At 38.1% G+C, this 21,077-nt stretch overlaps 2 protein-coding genes across 2 annotated transcripts in view; both read right to left on the bottom strand.

Moving 5' to 3' along the window:
* The window catches only part of LOC121726320, a 51,617-nt gene extending 39,340 nt beyond the window's left edge, over nt 1-12,277 (bottom strand). Inside the window, exon 1 of the mRNA XM_042113632.1 lies at nt 12,010-12,277. Within this exon, the coding sequence (XP_041969566.1) occupies nt 12,010-12,085 (76 nt within the window). The 5' untranslated portion in view covers nt 12,086-12,277. The remainder of the gene's footprint in view (nt 1-12,009) is intronic.
* A 516-nt stretch (nt 12,278-12,793) lies between these two features.
* Nucleotides 12,794-19,539, bottom strand: LOC121726321 (NPC intracellular cholesterol transporter 2-like). The gene is made up of 3 exons (XM_042113633.1): nt 19,315-19,539; nt 16,473-16,583; nt 12,794-13,207 (listed from the first exon to the last, which is right to left on the bottom strand). The coding sequence occupies exons 1-3, from the start codon at nt 19,397-19,399 to the stop codon at nt 12,921-12,923; spliced, it is 483 nt and encodes a 160-aa protein (XP_041969567.1). The 5' UTR covers nt 19,400-19,539; the 3' UTR covers nt 12,794-12,920.
* Between the last annotated feature and the right edge of the window lie 1,538 nt (nt 19,540-21,077).

Genomic DNA, 21,077 nt, shown 5'->3' with positions numbered 1-21,077 from the left:
AATAGTGCCTTTTTCAGAATTCGTCTAAATCTCAACTATTTCTGTACATACTACTGTCTTCATTACTTTGAAGTCGGTACCAGTCCCAAAAGCTTCAGATCTTCTGACATTGACTGAACTCACGATAAAATTTAAGCTGGTACCGACTTCAAATAATGAAGACTGTGGTATGTACAGAATAGTTGAGATTTAGACGAATTCTGAAAAAGGCACTATTATAGAGTAAAAGTTATTTAATACTTTTTAGTTCATATTATTATTGTTTTTACCTTGGAAGTCGGTTTTAATTTTTTGTTAAAAATAATAATACAACTTCTCTAGACACAATTCAGCGGAAAAGTACATAGGCCGTACCGCGTAGGGTTCCCTATAATTTAAAATTACTCTTCTCCTATCGGCTGCACCTTATATTTTTCATTACACCATTTACATTTTAAATATTGTGATCCTCATTTAAGTCTCTGTCTAAACAGCTAGAGCTTCAAACTGTGCCTGTAATTTGTATGGCACTGCTAAACAGCTAGTCAATACTCAAATATGATAAAACAGGCTTCGAAAACTAATATTTAACAAAAATCAATATTTAGACAGGTATCGCTTATCACTGTGCCGTAGATATTATAATTGCTATGAAATTGTAGAGTTATTTACAGTTTTAGTCATTGCTCATTAGATTTGATTTGCTTCGTAGTTAGGTAATGGAGAGATAACAATCTAATCAGGCGTATTTATAGAAAATCACAGCTTTTAAAATGAATGAAACTGATAACAACAATAGTCGATAACAAAACGGACAATTTATAGTAGAATGTCGTGAACATGAACGTCTAGATCAGGGGTCAACAATTAGTTTCGCTCGGGGTCCATATTAAGAAACGAAACAACCTTCGCGGTCCGCATTTCAAAAAAAAATTAAACAAAGGTAATTTACGGAATTTACAAAAGTATTTATTTACTTTATCAATGAGAAGTGTCAATTTTTGTTCCTAATTATCTCTCTGAAATGGAGTAAAATATTGGTGCAAGCTATTGACATTATAAATCCTAGAGATGTTCATCAGTAAGTCGAGACCGAATTTTTTTAACGAAGTTCATCTTCGAAAATGCTGGATCCGCAGTCCGCACACAATGTGTCGGCGGTCCGGATACGGACCGTGGTCCGGCATTTGGTGACCCCTGGTCTAGATGAAGCCCGCAACTCCGTTGCGCCAAAATTCGTTTAACGCGCTGGAACCGTACATTTTCCCGAGATAAAAAGTATCCTATATCCTTTCCTGGGACTTAAAGTAACTCCACGCCGAATTTCACCAAAATTGGTTCAGCGGTTCCAGAGCGTCGGAAGACGTCGCTGCAAGCGCTGTTTTAAACTTAACTTTAAGAAAAACAGCGCTTTGCAGCGACGTAGAGGCGCCTGACGTTGCTTGGACGTTACCATGGTAACGCCGAGATGGCCTTCCGGTGTATCACAATAGACATAACTACCAGTAGTTCGACTGCAAAGAGACAGACAGGTTTCAATATCTGTCAAATTCGTCGGGTTTCACTAGGATTATGAACGAAATGTGCCTCGCGCTGGCTGATATAATTTATTTTTAAATATTTAAAATAAAGATTTCAAAATTGGATTCTGACAATTTTAATCGCATGTGCCAAAACACAAACAACAATACGACCAAAGAGGAAGACGTCCAGCGAATATGTCATAGTTTTAAATTCGTAGGTAACAAGTTAACAACCCTAGCGAAGATTTTCGTCAAAGAGAATGTCATATACTATTATTTTCGTCATAATACACCAAAGAACAATGGCCAAATCATACCAGGTGGGCGGTGGCGTCCCGATATGCCATTAGTAGCAAAAATTTCCTAATATTTTAAGGCATCGAAAATCATTAGAAATGTGTCTATAAATAGCCGCAAAAAAAAGATCAATATATTTTAGTTTCGTTATGTTCTGACAGCCGGCGATCATTGGAATTCGTTCTATTTTTTGGGTAATACTCTAGGATTGGGATTACCCAATCCTAGAGTATTACCCAAAAAATAGATATATTCGGCGCATAATAGTGTATATTCGGCGATCTCGTTTCTAATTATTAAATTAGAAACGAGATCGCCGAATATACACTTGTAGGCCACACCGCAGTCGGGAAAAAGGTAGTTCTTAAGTCTAACCTCAAAATAATTGTAAACGTTATTAATTATTATAAAAAATCGTGGCTATTTAGACATAATTCTCAAACGGAATTATGTTTAGAGCGTAAGAACAACCAAATCTAACTATAGTTTATTTTGGGACATCAAAAATAAAAGTCGAGTCCAGCTCCTATACAAATTTGGCCACGATTCTTTAAAAATTTCAACATCAGTTCTAAAAAGGCCCATGCCCATGAATGGGCCTCACTGATTGGTTTACACTCGGTGTTTCCGGCCGGCAACACCGAGTGTGAACCAATCAGTGAGGCCCATCCACTACAGGACTGCCGTGCAGTCCTGTCGTAAATAGGCTATAAGGTAAATGACTAGTAGATTGGACAGTACCAGTCATTGGAAAAAAGCATAAAAACACAATATATATATATATATATATATATATGTTGTATCACGAATAAAATGACATTTTTAGAAAATGTCATTTTATTAGTGTTTTATCGAACACCGAGCGAAGCTCGGTCAAATAGCTAGTATATTTTAATTAGGTATACATTGTCGCTTCTAATGCACGTGCATTGATAGTATGTTGGTTTTTAGTTCGAATGCCAGATAATATTATGTACTTATTTGTAATAGTGTAATTGAATCAAACATCGAATAACTTTTTCGACAACCTAAAAGGCATAAATTATTGTTAATCAAAGCGCACGGAAGTGCGCAGGCCTAGTTCCAGTTAATACTTATTCTGAAACTAAATAAAAATCAAACATTGAATCGTTTAATCCATACATTACAAATATTATATTATCTGGTGGTGTGTCTGACTGTCTGTCTCTCTGTCCGCCCGAGCCGATTTTGTTGATATTTGGTATGGAGATACTGGGAGTCCCGGGATAGGACATAGGATACATTAATGCCGGAAAAATGTACTTTTTCCGCGAAATAAACTAATTTTGGCGCAACGTAGTTGCAGGCGTGAGGCGTCATCTAGTAAATAATAAATTGAATAATGATACACACAATGGTACGACAAATTTTCAAGTGCATGTAGCCATGTACTATCAGACAAGTTGATGCATAGGCAGATGGCACTCATGGCGGGCCTAAGTAATTTGGTCGCGTTATGTCACTACTCATTTGAATTGACATAACTCAACCAAATCGCATAGGTCCGTCAACTGCCAATTTTGTACATTGTGTACAAGTGCTACATAAATTAAATTCAATCACCTGTGTAATAATCCCGCATTTAACCTTAGAAATGAATCTATACATAATAGTGTTAAATAATTTGTTGTTAATGACATTTGTATTATTTGCTGCTTACAATATTAATGTTCATGTTATAGTAGGTTCTAAAATTCATTGCCATATACAAGGTGTAACAAAACTAATTAGTGATAATACTTTAGGGTGTGTATGAGTCCCCACTCCTCTGTAATCTGTATAGAGTTCACTGTCAAAGTAGCAGCGCAGAAAGAGTGTTAAGAGTTCTGTGCCACTTACGACGGTGTTAAGACAGCGCGCTGTTAAATACCGTCGTGTGTGGCACTACAAGTCAGCAGACTGGGATGGGATGCGGTCGTTTTTTGCATCCTATCCTTGGGGGCACGTGTGCTTCTCGCCGGATGATCTCGACAACACTGCCAACTCTGTTGCCGATGTGGTGATGCAGGGGATGGAACTTTTCATTCCGACCTCTGTAGTGCCAACTGGCGGCAGATTTCGTCCCTGGTTTGGTTCATCCCCCAAAAAAGCTTCTCGCCGGAAGCAGGAGGCTTACCAATCCTGGGCCAACGCAGTGTCTGCTCGGGATTTAAATACCAGCACATATAAAAAGGAGTACAACCTTGCCTCTAGGTCCCTCAAGAAAGAGATTACTCGGGCAAAGCAACAGCACGTCAATAGAATTGGCAAGAGACTTGAGCGCCTCCCCTCGGGAACCCGTGCATTCTGGTCTCTGGCCAAAGCTATTGAAGGAAATTTCTGCAAGCCAACCCTACCATACCTACACGTAGGAAATGGATCGTTGGCCCAGGACGCAAAAGACAAAGCCGATCTTTTGGGCAAGCTCTTTGCGTCAAACTCGACCCTGGATGACGGGGGGCAGAAACCGCCGACCATACCGCGATGCACGAGCCTCATGTCGGATATACGGTTTCATCAGCGCTCAGTGCGAAAAGCCCTCTGTTCCCTTGATATCCAAAAGTCGAGTGGGCCTGATGGAATCCCGCCTATTGTGTTGAAAAAGTGTGCTCCAGAGTTGGCTCCGGTCTTGACGCGTCTTTTTCGGCTCTCCTATTCCACACTTCCTGGAAGACAGCCTTGGTGCACCCGATCCCCAAAAAAGGTGATCGCTCAAATGCTTCCAACTACAGACCAATCGCTATAACCTCTCTCTTCTCGAAGATAATGGAATCCATTATCAATGGCCAGCTTCTTCGATACTTGGACGGCCAGGGATTGCTAAGCGACAAACAATACGGGTTCCGTAAGGGTCGCTCGGCTGGTGATCTCTTGGCATACCTGACTCATCGTTGGGCTCAGGCAATTGAGTCGAAGGGAGAGGCATTGGCTGTTAGTTTGGACATTGCGAAGGGCTTCGATCGGGTTTGGCATAAAGCGCTGCTATCAAAGCTTCCATCATACGGGCTGCCCGAGAAATTATGTAAGTGGGTCACTAGTTTCTTAGCAGACAGAAGCATAAAGGTCGTAGTTGACGGCGAATGCTCGGAAACTCAGTCTGTTAATGCTGGTGTCCCTCAGGGCTGTGTGCTATCGCCTACTCTATTCATACTGCATATCAATGACATGTTACAAACCAAAGGCATTCATTGCTATGCGGATGATAGTACAGGTGATGCTGTATATACCGGCTCCCCTAATATTTCTCGGCAAAATGTCACTGAGAGTCGAAACGAACTTGTGTCTAAGGTTCATTGGAGAAGGTCTCTGAATGGGGTAGACGTCTTAGTCTCAACTTATTCAACCCCGCCAAGACACAAGTCTGCGCGTTCACCACTAAAAAGTCACCAATAGTCGTTTATCCTCGTTTCGAGGGCACATCTTTAACCATCTCCCCTAGCATTGAGATACTTGGCGTCAACATATCGAGCGAATTGTTAAACGTACATTAAAATGTAATTTTGTTATTTCATGTAAAAAATACTTTTAAAACAATGAAAACAAAACATAAATCCCGTAGGGCGAATCCACAAAGACTTCTGCATCTTTCTTCAACTTCGCTGGGTTTCTTTGTCAATTACCTACCCATGTTTTATTGTAATTTAAATGCATAGCTGGGCATTAACTCGTTAATCCGTTAATCGTTAATTAACGAAGTTAACATTTTGATTAACGGATTAACTTTTAAGTTAACTTTTTTAAAAAAATTAACGGACTCGTTAACTTCCGTGAATATGCAGAAGTCCGTTAATCGTTAATCCAATGCCTACTATTTACCGCACCGCGGTGCGGTGCGAAAACAGGTTCAGACAGTTAGTATGAAACGACAAGTGCCGGGCGGGCAGAGCGGCGCCGCGGCACGGCAGCAGCGAAACAAAAACAATACTAGATACATTTTCAGGCGCATGCGAGTGAGAAGAGATTTGTTTCGTTGTGCGTTGATAGATCACTATGTCAATCAGTCAGTCAGTCACCTTTGTGTTATATATATATATATATATATATATATATATATATATATATATATATATATATATATATATATATATATATATATATATATATATATATATATATATATATATATATATATATATATATATATATATATATATATATATATATATATATATATATATATATTACTCAGCGCCGGTGCTTATAGAGAGAGTGATTTGTTTATTGTTATGTACTCGTATTATAAATATTTTCCATGTTGATGCACTAACGCAATGATATAAGTTACAACAAGGCCATATTACACATATTAACGATTAACGTTAACTTGCGTTAATTCATCCGAAATGTAACGCTTTAACGTTTAACGAAGCTAACATTTTTTTTAACGGATTAACGATTAACGAAGTTAACTATTTGATTAACGGTGCCCAGCTATGTTAAATGTATTCTTTCTTTCACACTTATATAAACATTCAAATAATACAAATCATTACATAATTGTGTATTAAAGGATAAATATGCCCGGTGTAACTCTGCTCAATCGACAGTGCCAGACCCAACATGTTTTTGTTTGTTTGGGTTGTTTTGTTACTAAGGATAAGGATGCAAGCAAGCTTGATTCATAAAGTTTTTGCTTTTGGTACCAATTAGTATTAGTCCAGGGTTGCCAGATTGGGGGTTTTTTTCGCAATTCTGGGGAAAACTTTGACTCTAGGCGAAAATTTGGGGAAACAATATATTTGGGGAAATGTTTGGGGAAAATAAATACACTATGGGGATTTTTTGGGGTAAGCACTTCTAAAAAATATAACAAACAAATGAAACGAACGTCCTTTTCATTCGATTAACATCCTGGCAAATATGCATGAATTCAGAGCCATTTAAAAAATGTCTAGCTAGTCTATGACTGATTCTGTCTTGTCTGTGACTGTCTGTCTCTGGCTGGGTTTGTTATTTGTTTTGGTTTGTTTGATCGATTGCGTAAAAAAAATATTTCTTTGGTCCATTGAACTATTATAACTACGTATAGAAACGACACAGCGAACTTGTTTTTTGCGCTGTGAGTTGATGCTGGCTGGCATCAACTCAAAATGTCACTTCATGTAAAAGTGACTCCTCTATCACCGTGATATCGTATTGAACTATTATTACTACCTACGTATAGAAAAGTCAGTGCGAACAAAATCTATGCCCCAACTACTAGTGAAAGAAATTCTTTCACTAGTACTGTAATTGGATGCACTGTCTTTCTATATACGTAGGTAGTAATAATAGTTCAATGCTTTGGTCGAGCGAGCGTCACCCTGTGTTGTGTATCTGTTTAACTGTCGAGTGATCGAAACTACAAAATCGAATAAAAGTAGTTTCAATTTTATATTCGGTTTTTTTTTTCTGTAACAAAGCGATTGGGGATTTTTTTTGAAAACGTATCATTTTGGGGAAATATAAAAATCTGTTTGGGGGAAATCGTAAAATTGCATCTGGCAACCCTGATTAGTGCTAAGGTCATTGTTTTCGGCTTTCCTGTTTGCGATTTGTGGATTCAGCAAAAACTCGTCAGTCACAAGAGTCATCCAAATACAGTCATTATCATCAATATTCAAGAATTTAAATTTAAATGTACAGGGAAAAGGTGATAACGTGGCCCCTGCACATATATTGCTCCCCTTCAATATTTTAATGCTATCGCACAACGCTATCCAGTATAATTTTGGTGGAACGGGATGCTCGCGGCATGCTACTAATTTAGCACCGTACAAATCCAACAGAGGCTGTGAAGTTCGATTGTCATTTGATCGAGTAACTTTTACGAGGATTTTATTTCGATAGTTTTTAAGAAACAGAAATATTTGGCTTTTGTGTTCAAACATCGGATACATCAAACTGTTCTCCTACGGAATTTGAAAGGTAAATATAAAATTAAACATATAATAAATATCTCCTTCGGAATTTAAAAGGTAAATATAAAATTAAACATTTAATAAATATTTTTGGTACGTTTGTTTAAATATTAGCAATAATTGTAATTTGGCCCCCTGCATTGGTCGTAATGTGGCCCCGGGGGTCACATTACATGTAAGAGTGTTTCATGTAGTAGAAGACCTAACCACGATGGAAAAGGCGCTGGTAGGAATGCCGTTTGACGCCAGAAAGACACTACAATATCCAGCAGTAGCTCTGAACTGACGAAGACGCCGTAAATACTAATTATGACGGCTGATATACAAATATGATTCCTAAAAACGCGGACGTGCCGTGTATGTTCTGTGGACTACGACACAATTTATTCCAATGACAGAGCTGGAGAGCCATACAGTATCAAATTTTTGACTTATGGGCTATGTAGCCTGTGGAGGCTCCGAAGGTGACTATTACATTTATGATTTTTGCCGTTAAGTTTCACTTGCAATACATTTACAATACATTTAATGTGACCCCCCGGGGGGTCACATTACCATCACTTGTCCTCAAAATACCAAATGTGATTGATTAAGAATAATTAAAACTTTCGATTATCCTGCACGAGTTTTATTTATTCCCTAATAAGACATGTTTAAACAAACGAATAAGAAGTCCCTTAATGTATTTTTTAAGGTTTCTGACTCCAAAATTTTTTAAATAATGCTTGTACAAAGTGGAGGTCCACATTACCACCTTCTCCTATATATCAGTTTTCGAATCGTTTTCGAGTCTGTTAAATATTAGGTTTTAATTTGAAATTTAGTTTAACTGTGACTATCTTAGAGCTTGTCTAATTTGAAATGACGCGCCCCTATTTTGTACTGTGAATACGAGGGAGGGGCGCGTCATTTTTTGACCGACTTCCAAAAAGGAGAAGGTAATACGTTCGGCTGTATGTATCTTTATTTTTAATAGACAAGCTCTACCTACTCTTACAGTACTTGTAAGACACATTTCTATATAGAGGCATAGAAATCTAGAGATTGAGGATGGAATTGCTATTTACTAGAAATCTAGAGATTGAACTAATCAGATCGATCACAAACCCCAACGTCCATACAGACACACTTCACATCAACCCACAGGCCAGGAGAAATACATGCGCCAACACAATCACAGGCACACACAGAAATACAACGGGAAGTTTCAACCGAAATTGTAACACAGCCGACCCTAGAGCAAACCCAACAATTACTAGCCCGCGGACAAAACGGGGAACCGAAAATTAAACTAAGGCCGATCCCTCTCTTTATGTCAAATCCAACCGAAACTTTGGGTATAACATACAGCCGTCTTAGCACTCCCAACCACGTCAACATCTCACCGGGACTAGCAGCAATCCTAAACGGAAGTACATCAAAGACGAACATGAAAATGAGCAAATATTTAGCTCTCCCAACAACTACCTTCGCTGGCCAACCATGCAGAATACTGAAATCAGACACCAAAACGATAATAGTATTCGAATGGGACGCGCAAACAGCCTTTGAACGGGCATGTTCGTCTTTGAAGGAGTTGGGAGCAATGGGGATAAGACACAGTACCACCCCACGCATAATCAGCGTAGACGCCATGTCACTGGGACAGGACAAAGGCAGGGCTGCAAATTACTATGGAATAGTAAAAGCCTCAGAACATCATGAGATAATCGTCTACGAGAACAGAGGGGATGACCTAAGCTTCCTCAAAAAGAATCGTGATGATCAGCCAGCAACGTCCCAACCCAGCAATAAGGCGAACTCATCCTCCGCAAGTGAACGACTCCAAGCATCACGGGAGAACAAAAAAGAGGATGAGAAAGAGAGAGATAAAAATGAAATTAAGAAGTCTCTAAACTCAACGGCCAAATTAAAAGCGTTTGTGGGCTCCATCAAAAAAGTACTTCATCGTGAAAGAATGATCGAGGATAAAAACACCCTTTCTCGGATCAAGGCTTCGTCACAAACAAATCGGCAGGCTTTAGCAATGGAGGCTTTTTTGAGGGAACCATCTACACAAACACCGGCAAATAAAAACAAAAGATATAGGGCCGATCTCGGGCAAGTGCTCCCGCCAAAACTCAGACTGGCCCAGAACCCCGAAGATCATATAATAAATGCCTTCCTCGAGTTCCAGGCGATAATAAGAGCAAATAAAACCATAAAGCTCTTGACCTGCAATAAGATCATGCAGGCCTATCAGCGGAAAAATCAAAAGCTGTTAGAAGTGAGACTCGAGGATGCAAAAGCTGCCATATACGACAATGTCACCTCCACAATAATTGCCGGGGCGATGACAGGGCAGTATATGGCGGCATTAACTGCCGACTGCGGATTCGTGGTTCTGGACGAGGATGAGACAAAACGCACGGGAACACTCAAATTTATCACAAAATCTGAGGATCCAATAGTGGTAATAGCGGAATGTACCAGAATAATGCTGGAAGACAGGATACTAGAAATGGCAGAAGTCCTATCTGGGGACCCCGAATCCAGCATGGACTGGGATATATTCGCGAAACCTATCAACTACTCGTGGGTCAATGGGGTTCCTGGATGTGGGAAGACAACTTGGATCATTAATAACTTCAATGAGGAAACAGACGTTATAATAACAACGACAATCGAAGCAGCCGAGGATCTAAAGCAAAGGCTATCGCTACGAACTGGCAACAAAGTTAAAGATAAAGTTCGTACCATGGCCTCTTTGCTGGTAAATGGGACAAAAGAAACCTACAAAAGGTTGATAGTTGACGAGGCCCTCATGAACCATTTCGGCTCAATCGTCATGGCGAATCAGTTAACAGGCGCCAACGATGTCATCCTCATTGGAGATATTAACCAACTCCCGTTTATAGAGCGTGAAAACCTCTTTAAACTTAATTACACTCGTCCAAACCTGGTAACCAGCATCACCCAGGAGTTGTCTTGTACACACAGGAGCCCTATGGATGTGGCATACGCCTTAAGCATGGTCTATAATAACATCTATTCATCGAAGGAAATTGTGCGGTCCCTAAAGCTAATGAAATATACAGGAGCGAGAATACCTAAAACCAATCTAAATACCCTGTATCTTGTCCACACACAAGAGGAGAAAGCAGCTCTCACTAATACAGGCTATGGATCGGGAACGGACTCTCGCGTCCTCACAATCCATGAAGCTCAGGGATTAACGAGTCCCTCGGTGATCATCATACAGACCAAGTTCCGAAAGCTGGCAATCCATGACAGCGTTCCTCATGCAGTTGTAGCCATATCCCGGCACACTAACACCTGTGTCTATTACACTGACACTGATGGAGACGCTGTGGCAAGCTTCATAAAAAGAGCCACGGAGGTGTCAACCGAACACATAAAAGATTATAACATAAAAATGGCTATAAAAGACAGGAACGATAAAGTCCTAAGCCACATGGCGGGTAGATTCGACACAGAACGATATCTCTTTAACACCCTAGAAACTCCACCCAGCTTGAGTGACCCCTCTCCACCAAGCCAATGTCACAACATCTAAAGGCAAAGGGTGGAGCAGCATAAAATCTAAGGAAATCGGAAAATGTCGGACCTACTGGCCGCCACACCGACTGGGACCTCACCGTTCAAAACCTTAATATTATTATTATGTAATTTATAAAACAATAAATATATTTTTATTTATTATATGTATAATATATTGTAGTCTATTCTACTAAGTATATCTATATATTACTTTTATTTAAAAAAGAAAAAAAAAAGTGTCCATGGCGTGATGGACCACAATTAATTAAAATTCATAATATTATTTCAATTATCCTTGGTGCGAAAAATCTAAATAATAAAATAACAAAAAAAAGGATATGGACGAACAGTCCATAGACGGCCACAATTTTATAATAAAAAAAAATCAGATCGCCGGATAGAGATATTCGGTCATTGTCCTGCTTTTATTTTTACTTATGATATATTATGTATATGTGTGTTAGGTACATATGATATATACACTACTTTCTTACTCGTGCGAAGATAGGTCATCGTACGAAATTCTCTCTATCCAGCTTTTAAATATTCTAGTAAATGATGCTTTTATCATACTCAATATCTATGAGAGTAAGCTAAGCTAAGCTAAGTAAGCTGTATTTTTCTAGGAGTTACCGTTGACAAATTTGGTGACAATCACCATCTTTTTAGAAACGGTGGCATTTTGTTTACTACACAATTTAACTACCGCTCTGTTACGGCCGCTACATGATGACACCGCTTGCTAGGACTGCTCCCAATCTCCTACTTACCGCAATCCTCGAATATGACAGGCGAGGCGCGGGTCGCCAGCACAAGCAACTGCAGCAGAACAGCTTCTAGCAACATTCGAGTAGACTACAGAACTGCAACTGTCCACAACCGAATATATCGCACTACGGATTATATGACGTCACCTTAACTGCATTAAAGGATTAACAGGTACTAATCACGGGCACCGATAACACTTAGTAATATTTTGTATACAAATCGGGCAGAAATCGGACGGGACTTTGGATATAAACAACTAAGGTGCACTCCGCTCTTGTCCTTAACGAACAAAGCGATTCTAATTAGTATTTTATCGAATGTCACTGTTATCGTGTGATAATTAATTAATCGTGCAAAGTGGCGAAATACTTGGCTCAATAAAGCGGTGCAGTAGTTTCGTCGTTGTTGTTGTGTCATCAGTCATCACTCATCAGTCATGGGCCATGGCACGGTGACGACGTCGCGCCGTGTTTGATGGGGACGCAGCCTTAGTATTCAAATCTGAAAACTGGCGAATACTGGCCGCCTGGTTGTAAAGAGTTTAATAATTACGTAGTTTGAGACTGACGGTCGATGTAGTGTATGTAAACTATAGAGTCTTGCAGTTCGATAACCACCTTGTACTTCAGTCTAGTTCCATCCAGGGAGAGGAGAGAGGATAAAAAAGTAGGCACAATTTCAAGCAATAAATCAAAACATGGAAAAGGAAGGTATTTGAAAACTGAAAAAAATATGCATCTAAACTGTCAGGTTTTTCATAGTTTCATTGAGTTAGATATAACATAAATACTACGACTTATATCATAATTAATTAGGATATATTATAATTTACAGTAGCATTACTTAGATTATTGGCATATAGGCTCATGTACGAATTCCGCGCATACGCGCTAACTTCACACTGGTCACGTGACTACGCCTTCACAATGACGGCGGGCACCTCGAAGCAGATAACGTCTTTCTTGCCGTCGTTGAGGCCCCAGTGGACGCGCATGCCGACTTCAGGGTAGAAGTCTTCGACGTGGAAGGAGTTCTCGTATTTGTACTCCTTGCCGGGGGCGAGGGGGCAGGGCGCCGAGGAGTCGTCGGCGGCGTTGGAGACGTGTTCGCAGGCCGACGAGCCGTCCACGCCGGGGAACGGCAGCGGGATGCCGCCGATGGTCGCCCACACGCTGTTCGATAGCTGCTTCACCTCGCTAGCTAGAAATTAAAGCGCTGGATTTAATAAAGTAAGAGACCATGGGAAGAACAGTTTCAACATGATTTTTTTCAATGGGAACATACTTAATTACTAATAAGTAATAACTATGCTGAATAACTTGAGTGAAAAAAAAATCTTTATTAATTAAAGTTAGCTAACATTGTGTACAATACCAGTGAGTTCATAAGTACAATAACAGTGAGGTCATAAGACTGATGTTAGAATTAGATCTACCTATACTTAATAAAATCAACGCGAAGCTAAAACCTGAAACAAAGGAATTACCAAGTATATTTTTTTATTTTAAAATTTGAGGCAAACCTTTAAAACGCAAAAAGACAGTATAACAGCGACAGTTACTAGTATAGTACATAATACCTAAGCACGATAACGAATACGTAATACACCAATAAATATTAACTATACATATAAAGTATATTTTCCATTAGTATAGACTATAGACTAACTAAATATATTTTCCTAAGTAGCCACAAGTTACGACTCGAAGGTAAAGTTTTATTACTGAACATCTACCTGAATATATATGAATATGTCTTGTTACTCAATAGTTCCGTTCTAAGAAAGAGTGATGTTTAATTTATGTGGCTGGTAACTGATAATAATCGATTGTTTTGCCGAAGCCGGTTTGGTTTATTACATCTTGAGAATGCGTTTGTTTTATTTTTGAGGATAACCCATCACATTTTTTTACGTAGCTTGCAAAACAGTGTCTCGGGATTTTTGGTAAACGTAAATTAGAGATAAGTTTTTGGGTCTTGAATCTTAAATATTATACCTAAGTATCATAATATTGTCTCTCATACCACAAAAGTTTATACTTAAGCTAAAAATAAGCAACTATAATTGTCGTAATTTTGTTATCAAATAAGCGTCCTTGACAATTAAAAAGCTGCTAGTTTTACATGCGGCCTCGCAACTTACATAATAATAGGCATAATTCGGCAAAAATAAACTAATAAACATATTTATGTTATATCTTTAAACGAGCAATTCTTTTATATATAGATATCTTATATATTTAAACGAGCAATGCTTGTATATAAATATATATTTGGAATCTCGGAATCGGCTCCAACGATTTTCATAAAATTTTGTATTTAGGGGGTTTCGGGAGCGATAAATCGATCTAGCTAGGAATCATTTTTAGAAAATGTCAATCGAATACCGAGCAAAGGTCGGTTAAATAGCTAGTAAGTTATAACATAACAATATCATTAATATTTATATTGTTATGACTCTTTAACATTCACGAAAAAAAGCTATTGTCTACAGCATTGTATGCGTAATTATTAATTAACTTATCTGACAATATTACTTCCCCGAGATATATTATATTGCCTATATCAGATATATTTTATGTTTCTTCAGCCCCTGTAGACAAGTGGCAAAACGCTAACGCTAACGCTTGCGCTAGCGCTACAAAATGTATGGATTTGACATTAGTATTCGCTAGCGAAGCGATGACTTATGTCAAATCGCATACATTTTGTAGCGCTAACGTCAGCGTTAGCGCTTTGCCACTTGTCTACAGGCCCTGATCAATCATTCATTCTTGATGTATGATCTTTTTAGTGGACTGTGGAGTGAGGTCCTATTTTTGGTAATTTGGTTTACGGCAATTATACCTTCATACTTTAATATTACTCAATTACTTTATATTAGTTTATAATATTGCTTATATTACTTTACTTTATAATATTATGAATTCAAAAGTGTGTCTGTTGGTCTGTCTGTCTGTCTGTCTGTTACCTCTTCACGCCCAAGCCGCTGAACCGATTTTGCTGAAATTTGATGTGGAGATACTTTGAGCCCCGGGAAAGGACAAAGGATACTTTTTATCTCGAAAAAATGTACGGTTCCCGCGGCGGCGCGGTAAACTAATTTTGGCGCAACGGAGTTGCGGGCGTCATCTAGATTCTATTATATCCTAGATGTAGCTCCTAGCTTTTGCCCGCAGCTTCGCTCGCGTTTAGAAGTATTATTGTATACAAACTTTCATCCCCTATTTGAACCCGTTGGGGTTGGAGTTGATCAAAATCCTTTCTTAGCGGATGCCTACGTCATAACATCTACCTGCATGCAGAATTTCAGCCCGATCCGTCCAGTGGTTTGGGCTGTGCATTTATAGATCACTATGTCAATCAGTCAGTCAGTCACCTTTGAGTTTTATTTATATAGATAGATAGATGCCGTAAACCAAATAATATATGAGTATAATATAAGTAGTAATATATATAGTAAAAAGATAGTAAGCTTTAATTTAGGTTGAAAATGAAAGGTATGAAAGGTATGAAATATTGATTTGAAAGACTACTAAGAAAGATGTCTTATGGATTATCGAAAGTAAAAATAATGTGAAGTGCCGCCAGCTAGCAAATAATATTGAAACGAAACCACTTTTACATACGAGAAGCCAAATGTCTTATTTCATTTCCCAGCGTGAGCAAGTGCGAAGTAAATATTCATTGTTACAACAATAAAGATGTGTACGTGTAAAAATTTATATGGACATAAAGATATCCATACATACTACATATAGGTATGAATGGTATACACATCGTAAACAGGAAAACTTGTCCAGTTTTTTTGTCTTCTTAGAAACCATAATATAAGACTGTACCCCAAAAAAGTTAAAAGTTAAAATAACTATGGAAATAGGAAAAAGAAATATTATGGTAAAACGTCGTACGGTCGTAGCCCGTAGTTCGTAGCGGGTGGCCCGCGTAGAGGTGCTACGAGACCGTACCACCTATGACGTTACAACTTTTTTTTTACTTTTTTTAATTGCAGAGTCCTACCCATAGACTTATTTATATACTTACTGCATTATAAGTTTATGGTCCTACCGGTTCCTTAATGGACGAATAAATATTTTACACAGCATTCAGCGAGGACTTTTTTTTATTTTAATAGGTTTTATACTATGTATGTAGGTATAGCACGGATATCCTGGTATTATTACCAGGATATCCGCGCTATACTAATATAATAATAATTCTCATTGTTATTCTTATTATTATATTTTGTCCTTTTCATAATCAAAGTTTGTCGTGGACTAATAAACGGTATGGTCGTCCGGATAGCATTATTATTATTTTCTTATATCAATACCTAACTATATCTACTCTACACGCCTGTTTTCGCGATTGGGAGATGCTCTATGTCACAACCACTTGGTCTTGCAGACTACTGAGTCGGAAATTAGTATAATAATAGAAATGGCAAATATTATACTATACTCACTGGGGTTAAACCGGAAGTGGACATGTATGTCTGTGCCCTTCCGCAGCTTGCAGCGCGTCTTGCCGCAAGGCGACACCTGGATGCGCCCACGCAGGTCATCGAAGTTCGCTCCTGGAATTTATCAATTGAACATTATTGCAAATAGCAAAGGCATTTAGGCCACGAGGATATAAACTCGTAGCTATAACATATAGTGTTTTTTTTTTTGTTTTTTTTATTTTATTATTATTTTATAAGCGGCATACACCAAAGAGATTAAGGTGACGCCGCGTTAAAGTAAACCGTGTTGGATATGTTTGTGCCTGTTTTCCATGAGAGGCCGGCCCGGCCTCTCATAGAAAACAAGCAATGGAACAGCAAAAAATGGAAAGGGCATAAGCGACAAAACGGATTTTGTCGCGTAATTTAAAAACCATAAATACATTTCATAACAAGCTATGGGCAAATTAAAGTGTATGCTTGAACCAATTTATGTACAAATTTTGGAAGCTTAAATCACTTTCCTCTGTTGGCAAAATAGGAATCCCTTTTTTACAGAGGTCTTTTTGATTGATTATTCTGTGTTATAAAAGTTGACCAATCGTGTTATGCTATGGATAATTCAAAGACAAAGAATACTGAGAATGAACTTTAATTTCTTAGCTTTAGTCATTGCTGAGAAAAATCGATATCGCTACAGCCGTCGATTAATTATCAAGGCGTCGCCTTAAACCGGTTTTTACAAAATCATTACAAAGTATATAATTCAGTAACATATTATATTGCTTTTCGAGCGTGGGTAGACCTTTGTTTTGCACTCTTATACCTCCACCTGGGATCGAACCTGCACCCTGCAGGTTCGATCCCAGGTGGAGGTATGTACCAATGAGACATTTTCAGATCTCAAGTACATAATACGGGCGCTCGTACGGTGAAGAAAGCATCGTGCATCGTGAAGAACCCCGCACATAGTTGATCCCAGACGTATTGACTAGTTCTTTCCTCTGGACTAGGCCGACTATGTTGCGAGAATGCCGTTTGCGCTTGGGCAACCATATGGTCATTTAAAAATCTTGTCCCAGGCACTATACAGTATTTGAGGAGTGGTTACTTCGCTCTGAAAATACTGTATAATCATCCACAACGGATGTAAAAGCCTAGTTTTTTTAATTTGCTTTTCAATTTGGTTACAATATCATCTAGTTCTCTGTAAGATGTAAAATGTAGTGATATTATATCCCTTAAAGCCGTAAGTTAACACAAGCCCTGTTTGGGTTTTTTGACACTGTTATAACTGTATAAATTCTTTTTTGTTTCAATAAATAAATTAGCAATTAAAGTAAAAATTATTTTAATTCAGACACCAAACAGGCACAATGGACTTAGAACCGGTTATATAAATCAAGAATTTTCGCCATGTTTTAACTTATATAGTCGCACTCGCAGTAAAGAAGATAATTAAAATAATAACGCATGACGTAGTAATAATTATAAAACTACCTCACCTTGCCATGTGAACTTGTGTTAATTTATTTATAGTTCCAGAAATTTCCATTGCGTTTGTATAATATATAAGTACATTGTAAGAGACAGTTCAGCTTACACCAAAAAGCAATGTCTTTTCATATATTGTGACTGATTAATTAGTCGCCTATGTCTCGTTCATTGACATAATTCGTTAGGTGTTTATCTTTATGTCTTTACACATAAAGATAACAATTTCAGAATAAAACATGACATAGTCTACACACTATTAGTTATTTCTCAAAACCTTTAATGATTGTTAAGATGTCGCTATGACTTATAATATTATGTAATAAGCGAAGAGTACACAGTAGTCTGTAGTAGGTATACAATTTGTTTACGATGTGTATTTACAATACGTTTTCTGCAAACACACAACAAAGTTGCGATTTACGAGTTCCTACATCAGCCAGCATGGAGTTATTGTTAAGTGCAGTTGAGTGAATTAGCTATAACATCATAATTATTATAATGATCTACAAACACAACTTATAGGTACCTACTTAGTAGTTAGTTATCAATAAAAAGGTATATAATATTATGTGCAGCATATATATTTTAAATATTGTACTGTTCGTACAGCGGCCGTACATAATTCACACTCTAAGGGTGGGTTGCACCAACTTACTTTAACTATAACTGCAACTTTAACTATAACTTTAACTACAATGCAAAATTCAAATCTTTGGTTAAATTGAAAAATAGATGGGCCATATATTTTAACCATAACCTTGAGCTCGACAAGGCTTTGAATGAACGTGGCGAAAAACGGAACTAACGCTGTCATCATACAAAAACGCAATTTTTGACAGTTCTCCTTTAGCAGCAGCGCCCCCGCCCACGTTCATTTCAAACCTTCTCGGACCAGCTGTCATCTGTCAAACTCTGTGTTCATAGTTAAGGTTACATTTAAAGTTAGCCTTAACTATAACCATAACTTTGACCATAACTTTAACCACGCCTCTGGTGTAACCCAACCTTAATATAACAAAAACAACAGCTATTTAAACTGGACGTAAACGAATTGTGCACTTGGAGTGGCTGCACTCTAAGCAAATTACCATAATAAATGGACGGAATTTCCATGAAAGGCTTGACTTTGCAAAAGCTAAGACTAATAAAAAGTTCAAATATTCGCTACAAACAGACGCACAAACAATGAAATCTTTCCTCTCTACTCATATAATGTAGATTTGGGAATCCCGTAAAATGATTTCTATTCCCAAAGATGTTGAACCGAGGGGTTTGTACCATGTAAGTGCTTAATGTTACCTTCAAAGTTGGGGTACCCCTGTGTCGTATGTCCTCGATAATCTAGTTACAGGTGAAGTGGACTCACCTTGGCACTGCTCCGAGGGTGTGATCTTCTCGGCGGCGACGACGGCCACCAGCGCGAGCGACATCAGCACGACGATTTGTTTCATGATGGACGAAAACGGACTAAAAGATACTCGTCCGAACGTTAATATACACTCACGTCAAACCAGTTCCGGCGACAACCTTGTGAAAAACGAATAAACACCAACAAAATATGTTCGGTAGTGAGCAGCGCGGAGCGACTGTCGCGGTTCGCTTCAAAGTTTTTAAATATAAAACCATTTCTTGTTACGCGGAGACGCAAGTCAGACAAGTTATAATTTCTATTAGAGAAGGTTATCTACAGGCTGTAACAAAATAAAGTGATAGATATTATAATACGTAAGAGTGTGGATGTGTTCCTAAAATAGAGTTTACTGTGAGAGCAGCAGGGCTGAAAGAGTTTTTTTTTCAATTATTGTATCTTTCTATGAGAAATACCCCTACGTCATGAATTTACCCACACAATTATTTAAAAAGTACTTAATCGTTTTGCAACTGCTACTTTTACAGTAAACTTTATATACCTGACACATAAACACCCTAAAGCAATGGTGGCCAACCTTTTCGACACTTGGGCCAAAATTCGGAAGTAGAATTTTACCCCGGGCCGCACTACCAAATTTTATGTATACTCAGTGCGCGCCAGATAAGTTTGCGCACAGTCAAAATCGGATACTATTTTTTTCTTTTAGAACTTAGAGCTTAATACAAAAAAAACTCTAATAAGAAAAGAAAACACCCCAGTCAAGGGTTCTGCAGTACGTTATTTTAAAGTCAGTCCCACTTTATGTTAGATAAAGCATATTATTGTGTTGATTTTAAAAGTATAAGAAAAGAAGTGTTTAGTTTGCTTTTTTATAGTAGGTATGATAAGGTAATTTTAGTATTAACTTTTTTTACTTTAAAAAAATGTGCTCGGCTTCGCGGGCAACTCACAAGGCAACAGACAGCGGGGCCGCATGTGGCCCGCGAGCCGCGTGTTGGCCACCCTTGCCCTAAAGTATTATAACTATGCAGCTATGTTTTGTTACAGCTGGTATTGCTGGTAAGGTAACTCTATGTTTTGTTATACAGGGTGTAACAAAAATAAGTGATAATACTTTAGGGTGTGTACGTATTCTTTGTAGAGAGTTCACTGTGAAAGTAGCAGCGCTGAAAGACCAAATTTTTTTTTCACTTTTGTATGGGGAAACTTGTGACGCTCGGGCCCTTGCCCATACAAAGTGAAAAAAAAATTCAGAGCTGCTACTTTCACAGTGAACTCTCTATAAGGAACACGTACACACCCTAAAGTATTATCACTTATTTTTGTTACACACTGTATATAGTAACTCTTTCAGCAATCCACTGTGAACTTTGTGATTTATTATATTATGGGACACATATTATAACTACATATATGACAATACTATAGTATAGGGTGTATACCCTATACGCGTTTGTCATATATATAATATATATATATACAATGTGTCCCGACACCGGTGTCCGATCCTTTAATGTCATGATCAATGGCATATTTTATCGACAAATTGGCTCTAAAATTTTTTCTCTCCCTCACGATTGTAAAATGGCAGCCATTGTAATTTTTCTCGGGCTTTCACACTAATCTGAGCAGTACTTCACATGTAAATATCCTATGAAAATAAAAAAGGTCTCATTTGATAGCTGAATATATGGACTACGCTTACATAGGCAATATGTTATAAATTTCGTGGAATTAAACATAGACAAACCCAAGTT

This window comes from Aricia agestis, chromosome 4 (genome assembly GCF_905147365.1).
Source record: "Aricia agestis chromosome 4, ilAriAges1.1, whole genome shotgun sequence".
NCBI classification, from domain to species: Eukaryota; Metazoa; Arthropoda; class Insecta; order Lepidoptera; family Lycaenidae; genus Aricia; species Aricia agestis.
Note: the sequence above shows the minus strand (reverse complement) of the source record. Positions and strands in the feature narration are given on the sequence as shown.

Coding starts and splice junctions, on each gene's coding strand:
- LOC121726321 (XM_042113633.1), bottom strand. CDS start 19,399: ATGAAACAAATCGTCGTGCTGATGTCGCTCGCGCTGGTGGCCGTCGTC. Junction 16,584..19,314: donor ACCCTCGGAGCAGTGCCAAG/GTGAGTCCACTT, acceptor GATAAATTCCAG/GAGCGAACTTCGATGACCTG. Junction 13,208..16,472: donor CCACTTCCGGTTTAACCCCA/GTGAGTATAGTA, acceptor TTTAATTTCTAG/CTAGCGAGGTGAAGCAGCTA.